The sequence below is a fragment of the Photinus pyralis genome, unplaced genomic scaffold (genome assembly GCF_008802855.1).
Source record: "Photinus pyralis isolate 1611_PpyrPB1 unplaced genomic scaffold, Ppyr1.3 Ppyr1.4_LG7, whole genome shotgun sequence".
NCBI lineage: Eukaryota > Metazoa > Arthropoda > Insecta > Coleoptera > Lampyridae > Photinus > Photinus pyralis.
In genome coordinates, this window is record NW_022170738.1 from 6,880,381 (window position 1) to 6,890,330 (window position 9,950).

At 35.8% G+C, this 9,950-nt stretch overlaps 1 protein-coding gene across 2 annotated transcripts; it reads left to right on the forward strand.

Moving 5' to 3' along the window:
• The first annotated feature begins 147 nt into the window (after positions 1–147).
• On the forward strand, positions 148–6,333 carry LOC116176359 (polycomb group protein Pc). 2 transcript variants are annotated; one of them, XM_031494880.1, is made up of 3 exons: positions 148–963; positions 1,126–2,145; positions 2,224–6,333. In XM_031494880.1, exons 1-3 carry the CDS (start codon positions 904–906, stop codon positions 2,269–2,271), a joined length of 1,128 nt encoding a protein of 375 aa, XP_031350740.1. In that variant the 5' UTR covers positions 148–903; the 3' UTR covers positions 2,272–6,333. The 2 variants fall into 2 exon arrangements, with proteins under 2 accessions (XP_031350740.1, XP_031350739.1); XM_031494879.1 differs by having other exon boundaries at positions 150–963; positions 1,126–6,332.
• Positions 6,334–9,950: the final 3,617 nt, after the last annotated feature.

Genomic DNA, 9,950 nt, shown 5'->3' on the forward strand with positions numbered 1-9,950 from the left:
GAACGGATTGTCGGAAGAGGGTACTAACAAAGGGCGATTGAGACGTCTGCAAGAAATATATCCATTGGTGATGTCAAAACAAAAGCTATTTCGTTTTTAAAAAATGCACTTTATCTGCACAAGAGTTGTGTACAATTTATATTGTTTATATTACCTCAGAGTTACCTCTAGGGTTTCTGGGAATCACACCCTGTAATCAGCGATTTATGGTTTCTCGCACAGTGCTCTTACTAACTTATTACTGTGAGCGGTGGTATAACAGAATCCACAGGGAGATAAACGAAGTTTAATACCTGCGCTTAATTTACGTAGAGGTATTGGAAGATATCCTCAATTGCTGTAGAAGTGTAAACCAATACTTATAAATGAAAGAAAGGGAATTTCTAACCCTAGCCTTCCTTTCCATCCTCATCTCTCGGGGATTTTTGGTGTGGTTTACTGCAGCAATTTTAAAAATTACGTACCTACACGAATTATTTCGACTAAGTAATTTGATTTTCGTATAGGTTCATGATTCCATTTAAGTAGACACATCCTAGAAAGTATCTCTGGAATAAAGAAGTTAAGGGAAAGTATAAAGGAAAGTTAATTCTCATCCAAGTGTAGTATTGATGTTCATGTGACTCGTGAGATTTCCCTTTTTCTATGAAAATTCTCTGAGTAAAAAGAAATATGAGGGAAAACCACTGACCAATAGGGACGAAAAGGATTTGAATATAAAGCGCACGTGGCAACAATGCAAATGCATTCCAAAATAAAAAGATGTCGTCAATGAGGAGAAGTGGAAGCAAATAGTTTATGTTTACTTCTCTCTAATTATGTATTTTCGTACGTTAAAACTTTATACAAGTGGTAAACAGTGAGAAGTGCATAAGACAAAGCAGTTGGTTGTAATCGTCAACAATGGAGTTGGGTGATCGAGTATACGCTGCTGAAAGAATAATGAAAAAGAGAATTAGAAGAGTAAGTACTTGCATATGTAATTACTATACATGTTTATTTTAATTATACGATGTAGTTTTAGGCACCCTTAATTTTAATTTGTGTTTATTATGTTTGGGAAGCGTTAAATTGTCCATTGCTTTTATTTTGAAATTTGGTGTCCCAATCTTTTTTAAATTATAGGGTGGTGTAGAATATTTGGTTAAGTGGAAGGGCTGGAGTCAAAAGCATAACACTTGGGAGCCCGAAGAGAATATTCTGGACGGTCGTCTAATTGACTTATACGAACGTTCACAAAAATCTGACTCAACCCCACACAAACGTGGCCCAAAGAAGAAAGAGAAGCACCCCGAACAAACAGTTCAGGTTGAAACCGAAGACGAAGGTCATATTAGTGGTGAGGAAAGCCAAGACGAAGCTCCCTTAAAACCAAGCAAGGCGGCCGCGCCGAAACCCGATACGCCGCCTGTACCAGAGGACGAGAATGCCAGAGCAAGTGCCTCAGTTACTGAGGAGGTGAAGGTCGAAATTGCGCCTCTTCAAACTGAAATCGACCCTGAGAATTCGAGCAGTTCGAGTAGTGAGGATAGGCCTATTTTGAGCAGGCGGGATGCCGCCGGTACCAAACGGAAAGCGGAGGTACTGTCGAAGGAATCCGGCAAAATCGGTGTGACGATTACCACGAGTAGTCCAGTGAGCAGTAGTCCCCCACCACCCAAAACACCAAAATTGGCATCGCCGAAATCGCCTGTTATACCTTCACCACCGCCACAGACCAGGGTGAACGGTCGCAGAAACTCAACTGTAAAGGTTGACGAGGAGCCAGTGGTCGAGACGACTGTCAGTGTGCCGCCCGTAAGCGAACCAGTAAAGGAGGAAGTGAAGGAAGTACCTGTTGAGACGGTTGCAACAAAAGCAAAACACAGTGTGGACGAAGTGACCGTTTCGAAAGCTGAAGTGAAAGAAACCAGCGAAAAACGGACAGATCAAAGTAGTACCTCGGACCCTGTGGAGTGTCCCCAAAAAAGACGTGTCAGTTCAGACACTAATAAAATAAGTAATAATGTAAATAGCGGTAAACAATGTTTAGTGAATGGACATAATAATAATAATAATAATAGTAGTGCCATTAGTGATACGACTCCTGTTTTAACAAGTCCAGGTTCTGATTATTGGCTGGCCAGGAATCCGGTTGTTGATCAGGTATTTATTACGGACGTTACTGTAAACTTAAAAACTGTCACAATTAGAGAGTGCAAAACTGAAAAAGGGTTTTTTAAGGAACGAAGCGCCTCTGACGAACAATCAAAATCCGGTGATATTGTATGACATTTATGATATTGATCGTTAGTAACAGAAAAAACCAGTATTTTATATACCCATATAAATATAATATTTAAAAACAAAAATGTTAAGAGGGACAATTACGGTAAATCGCGGACACACATTCTGCAAGATCTGAGTAATGTATTTATTTTAATATTTTTCTTCTGCTTGCTGTATCTAGTCATTTATTTTATTATTTTACAAAACTCTAGCAATTACTAATTTGTTCTATTTTTTATGCTTGAACAAATAGGAATAATGGTTGGAAAACCATATAGACAATTTTTAGCTCAAATACAAACTGATTAATTCTTAACTCAAACCATGGCTGCTAGGGGGCAACACACATCACAAAAAAGTCTTTAAAATGTAGCATAATTTAAAAATATTTTTATTTTAGATGCCTAAAATGTCTATATGGGTTTCTGATTATATTCTGACAACACTTTTTACTCAAAGTATGTTTACCTTTTGATAACCATCAGATTGAATTGAACAAGAAAAAACAGGGAATGAAATACCCGAGGGAAATACCATATTGAGATGGTTGCTAATGTTCCCTTGCACTTGATTATTTAAAGCCAGATGAACAATGCAAAACAGGGCTTATAGAATTATAGCTCGAATACATTTTAAAATTTTTAATTTAACGTGAACTACAAATTTTTTCTTTTCTAAAGAAGCACACATTTTAAAATATTTTTATTTAGTGGTATGGATCAAATTGGCCTATTCTAAGGCTTATTCACAAACAATGATTGAGAATAATGCAGGTACCAATTTGATGATCTTATTTTTTTTAGAAGAAAGCTTTTTCAAAAAATGTTTTTTTTCTTTAAACTCGTTTTTAAATTTATTTATATATTGCATAGGTATTAACAATTTGCGACGAAATGCGCACAAAAAAATATTTCACTTTTTTTTGTTAATCTACCATCCATTTGTATTTAATTATTAATACGTTTAGCACTTTTGTATACATATTGCAACAAATATTCTATAGGACTGTTAGAATTAATTTGTCTGTTTACAGATAGGCAGCTTCAAAAGTCCAAATTGCAATGATACAATGACCCATAGAGTTGAAATGTCTTTCAATATTTTTTAAATATCATGGCACCAAATGATAAATTTTTTAAACTTGGCTCACATTCACTTATAAAGTTAATTAGTATAATTTTTTATTTAGTTTCATTTAATACAGTTTATTTTTAACAATGGATGCTTAGTGGAAATTGAAATTTTAGGTAGGTATTTGAAAAGGTACCTACTTGAGATGAGTATTTTTAAATTTAATTTTTAAATTAATAATTAAAGTATTGTATCATTTTATACACTTCTATATTTTTTTTGGATCAAAGTCGCTTATAGCCAAATATTTTTAATGGACAACGGAAGGTTTCAATTTCTTTTTGTAAAATTTTGAAAAGAAAAGTCTATTTTTAAAAACCATTTCTCCTCTACATTTACTTATTCAGGGTGTAACGATACAGTTTTGTGGTAAAAGGGGCCAAAAATAAACTGAAGAATTTTGTTTATGAGCGTCTTTCTAACAAGTCCCAAAAAAGTGCAAGAAGAGTGTCCCAACGAGCCAAAAAATCTTATGACAATACCTTGGACACCAACTTTTAACATTTTTTGTACATCCCCGTTGAGAGGACCACTTTTATGGTCGGGAATTTTTTGAAAAATTTTCACAAAATATAAACGAGCATACCCAAAAACCTAGTCAATTCCATCCTTCTGCGTGTTATGGTTGCTGAGAAAAACAAACCAAAGGGTGCAAATTTTGAGACGTAGCTGCCAAATGAAAGATTTTAAACCCTTGAACTATTTTAGTTCCATGTACCACCCAATTTTTTACATACTTAATTGCATTAAGAATTAAATAATTTGCAAATTTGATTCTATAAAAAATGTAAAAACCTTCCATCTTTTTAATAAAAATTATAATTATCTCGGTAATTACTGCGAATCGTTTTATGTGTTGCAAGGAATCTCCTGTAGAAAAGTTGCAATCAATGTACTTGGTACAGTACTTAACTTAAAAATGCAATTTCGTATGAGTTAATGCGGACGAGTTATGTAGTAGTATCAAATTAAAATATATCTTTTTCATAGGTGAAAATATTCAAAAATATAAAAGGTTTTCGAATAAGCATTATTAATGCACTAGTCAATTTTTCATTAATAATGGGGATTCATTTTATAATGTTAAGTGCTAAGGGAGGTTAAACATTTTTTGAAATTAATTTTCTAAAGCTAATGGGCTCGCAAGTAAATTTTCTGAAAAATCAAAAGAATACCTAATGATCTTAAAAAGTTGGTAGCTTGAAATAAACAAATTGAAAAATTTTGTAGGTTTTTCGCAATTGTTATTGCAAATATCCGCCGCATTTAATAATAATAATAATATTTAATTTGGCAACATCGTATGTATAGCAATTATTAAATTATTATTGTGCAATTGAATTTCTATGCAACCATCTCAAGATTTACATTTGAATTTTCATTAAAAATTTATTATGTATGTACGGTGCGGTATGTATGGTACAAGTTATTGTGTGGCACAAGTCATGCGAGAGAGCGGATTTGGTATCATTGTTCTCAAGTGACTAATTTGTGAGGAACACACAAATACAGCAGACTTTCGAAACATTTTGAAAAATGGCCAGTGACTGTACACAGTAGTTTAATTCCTATTGTTTAAAATAATTATGAACGCTCAATTGTGTTGGATAAACGATTTTATCTTGATTTTAGCCTCGCTTGTGATTAAATGTTACCTATTCTGTTTCGATTCATCGACATGTCTGTGTACTACGATATAATTCAAGTTTGGTGAACATGTGATCAAGTTGATATTTTTGATAAATACAACATACAAAAAAACAAAAAAAATTACACGATCGCTGTAATTGTCTCCCAATAAAATCAAATTGTTAAAAATATAATTAATTTATTTTTACCTAGGCATTAGAGGTGAAGTGAAGTTTATTTTCATTTTTCCTCAAATATGTAAGTTCTTTGAGATTATTCGGTGGTATAAAACTTGATCTAGCATCCAAGAAACCTCATACCTTATGTATATAGGAAACAAATTGTACATATATCGTCATAAATTATATTAATTTGTTAAGTGAAATGGTTGTACTGTGATAAGCCATGCTTAGTTGTAAAAATAATTGATCTGCTAGGTATTAGATTAGCCGATATATTTTGTCTGAATGGCATCAAGGGTAAGTAATTTTTATTTTCGTAATTTTATTCAGCTGTAATAATTGTACCGTCAGTTAATTCTTTTGACAACGCTTACTGAAAGATATAGAAGATATAGGTGGGCAAGAAGGAACTAAATAATACATACATCTGCAACTAAGTTGATATGGCACAAGCCTTTTGTTAATAATTCAGGTATTTCGACTAATTTTTACAATCCTCTTTCTCATCAATAATCTGTTACATCAGTCACCAAATAGTGCACAAATTGATAAATGATACCAGTTTTTTTTTTATTAAAAAAGAATGTGTAGATGGAACTATTTTGACTAAGTGCATTTTGCGTAAGTAATTAATCATTTGAGTGCAGCTGTACATAGACAAAGTGGAAAATTATTGCTTAAGGTCACCATAACTTCTTTGAGAAGAAGGCTTCCATCACTTAGTAGATACAATACAGGCATTGCTTTACCTTTCCTTCTTGCTTATAAAATGGTTTTGTTTAAATCTCAGATCTAGAATAATATATTAACAACTTCATTCCTTAATCATGTGTGTCTTGTAAATAGTTTTAACAAATTAATATTTTTAGTTTTTATTTTCATTGTTAAGTGCCTGCTTATGTGGTTACTTGTATTTATTATTTTGTACTTCACAAATTTTAAAATATTCTGGTGAGCTTAATTATAATAATGTCCAGTGTTAAACTAAGTCAGGAATTCTATTTTATTATTTAAAAACATATTTATTCGGTTTTTTACAATACATTTTGTTTGTATATAGAAACCTAAAAATGGGTACAATATTTGTTAACTTTTAAGTGTCTCGCGTGGTAGATACTTATATTTTACTGAATTTTGTAAGTTTTAAATTGTACATATATAAAATTTAATTTAATATTAATATGTGACTTTTCTTAAAAGTATAATGGAGAATTTGAATAACCGGTCAATTTCAGTTGACAATGGTAAAATTTGTTCTTTTGTATAGGTATATGCTTTGCTTGTAGCTTTTTTCCCTAGTGTTGCCAACTATAGCGGTAAGTATAGGGTAAGTCACAGTGCCCGCTTGGGGATCCCCTAAAATCATTAAAGCACCAAATGAAATGAAATACAAGATGGCAAATAATTTGCAATTGTATCCATTTTGTAGTTGCACTCTTGATAAAATAACTAACAACGCTGCACCCGCATTCCTCTATATTGATATTTAAAAAAAATTGTCAGATATAATCTCGTAATCGTTTAATTAATGTGGATCAAAACCACCTGTTTTGTCGTTTTCTCGACGAAAATAGTACGTAATTTTGCTCAAATTTGGACATCTGGAAATAGTTCGAAAAAACTAAATCGTGTTTGCTTGTTATACTGTGCAGGTGGTTATGCCTTTACATTGTTTCATTATAGTTATTATACAACTATAAGGGAGATATGAATATTTCACTGGTTTGATTGTCGCCTCCTGTCAAATAAAATTGGCGTAATGTCGAACTACGTGCTATCAGAAGCGCCGAAAGCCCGTGAATGTTGGTTCCGGTAAAATCTGAAGCTGCTTACAGTAAACTGTATCATGATTATCCAGAGTGGAGAAGAAAAAATTATCAAAGTCCTCGTTTGAGATCGAAGGGACTTCAGCGCATTTTTGTGTGGCAGATCAGTATTCTCTATTAGCCACTTTCGACTCAACCATCAATAACAGATCTTGTCGAAGGCTACTACATTCACTAACCGCTTCCCACTTTCCGCGTGCACCCGCAATTCGCTTTTAAAGTTTTGACTCCTCCATCAGTAAGATCATGTCGAGGGCTACCACATTCCCTTTGACGGTACCCACTTCCGACGTCCCGTTCAGCCGCAATTCGCGATTGAAGATTTGACTCCACTATCAGGAAGATCGTCTCGGGGGCTACCACATTTCCTTTGGCGGCACCCACTTCCGACGTCCCGTTCACCCGCCATTCGCGGTTGAAGATTTGACTACACCATCAGTAAGATCGTGTCGCGGGCTACCACATTCCCTTTGACGGTACCCACTTCCGACGTCCCGTTCACTCGCAATTCACTTCTATTGGCGACACGAGAAAGAGAGACAGCGATTCGAGATTTACGAAACGTTAAACCGCGTGAGTTCGCAACGGAAGGTAAAAGGCGCCCGAAGTAGACTACCTCTCGAAGACGCGCGCGCGCGCCTCGCAAAAGATCGTTAATTTCGCCCCTATGACAAAAAACAAAATTCCGCCACGCAGGAGTTGTGCGCGTTTAGAACATCTTTCCGACGACACCAATTTGAAAAGAATCGAACCAAAACTGTAGTAGAAGATAGGAAAAAACTGAAAAACCTTCACGTTAGTATACTACGCTCGAGGATGACGCCCAGATGTCGCGAACCCCACATCATGTAGCCATGTCCCTAAGGTTGACAAATTTCACGGCCCTGTAGATAAACGTACACCCGTTGCCTTTCTACAAGAGTTCTTCTACGCGCCCACATTTGCTGCCAGCCAGCCAGCCAGCCGGCCAGCCAAAGTGAGATTAAAAGCTACTTTTTACAAATAAATTTGCAAAAATGCGCTAAAAATTATCAAAGTCCTCGTGTGAGATCGAAGGGACTTCAGCGCATTTTTGTGTGGCAGATCAGTATTCTATTAGCCACTGTTTACTCAACCATGAATAAAAGATCTTGTCGAAGGATACCACATTCCCTTTGACGGTACTCACTTCCGATGTCCCGTTCACCCGCAATTCGACGCGTTTGAAGATATAACTCCATCAGTAAAATCCTGTTGGGGGGGATACCACATTCCCTTTAACGGTACCCACTTCCGACGTCCCGTTCACCCGCAATTCGCGTTCAGTTTTAAAATGCAATAATTTCGAAGTTTGTAGGGAGCACTTACGTGTCAGATATAGAATTTAAGAAGATTTTTAACAGAAACAACCCCTATTTTTGACTGCGAGCAGAGAACAGTGTATTCCGTTTAAAACCAACTCTAATTTGCTTGAATTATTCCGAAATTGCCATCAAAAGGTCTCTAGAGTTAGTTTTCAGTTTTAAAATGTAATAATTTCGAATTTCGTAGGGATCACATGGCAGGTATAGAATTTAAGAAGATTTTGAACAGAAAACCACCCCTATTGCTGACTGCGAGCAGAGAAAAGTGCATTCCGTTTAAAATCGGACTTTAATTTTCTCGAATTTTTGTCAAAATTGCCCTCGAAAGGCCCTACCTTTACCTTTAGAGTTAGTTTTCAGTTTTAAAATGCAATAATTTGGAATTTCGTAGGGATCACGTGCTAGAGATCGAATTTAATAACATTTTGAACAGAAAGCAACCCCTATTTGTCATTGCCAGTATAGAGAAAAGTGTATTCCGTTGAAAATCGACTTTTAATTTGCTCGAATTTTTGTCAAAATTGTCTTTGAAAGGCTCTACCTTTTCCTTTAGTAATAGTAGTAGGTAATATATTTCGTTGACCCATTCAAAAATTATAATTGTTTAGTCGCGTCAGATAAATCTCAAATAATTTTAAAAATATTTAGAGGTAGTTTTCAGTTTTAAAAAGCAATAATTTGGAATTTCGTAGGGATCACATGCGCTAGAGAACGAATTTAATAAGATTATGAACAGAAAACAGCCCCTATTTTTGACTGCGACCAGAGAAAAGTGTGTTCCGTTTAAAATCAACTCGAATTTGCTCGAATTTTTGTCAAAGTTGTCCTCGAACAACCCTAAGATCGTGTTGGGGGCTACCACATTCCCTTTGACGGTACCCACTTCCGACGTCCCGTTCACCCGCAATTCGCGTTTGAAGATTTTTCTCCACCATCAGTTAGATCTTGTCGGAGGTTACCACATTTCCTTTTTCGGTGCATACTTATATTACACCCACATTTTGGTGGATCTCGCTAAAAACCTTCCACAAGATAGTACTTAATTTTTGAGGGGCACTTCTCATTGCTCGAGCTTCTATTGGCGACACGAGAACGAGAGACAGCCATTCGAGATTTACGAAACGTTAAAACGCGTGACAGAAGAATTCGCAACGGAAAGTAAAAGGTGCCCGAAGTTGACTACCTCTCGAAGACGCGCGCGCGCCTTGCAAAAGGTCGTTAATTTCGCCCCTAGGGCAAAAAACAAAATTCCGCCACGCAAAATTCCGCCACGCAGGAGTTGTGCGCGTTTACTACATCTTTCCGACGACACCAATTTGAAAAGAATCGGACCAAAACTGTAGTAGAAGATAGGAAAAAACTGAAAAACCTTCACGTTAGTATACTACGCTCGAGGACGACGCCCAGATGTCGCCAACCCCACATCATGTAGCCCTGTCCCCAAGGTTTACAAATTACAAGGTCTTGTAGATACACGTACACCCGTTGCCTTTCTACAAGAGTTCTTCTACGCGCCCACATTTGCTGCCAGCCAGCCGACCAGCCAGCCAGCCAGCCAGCCAAAGTAAGAT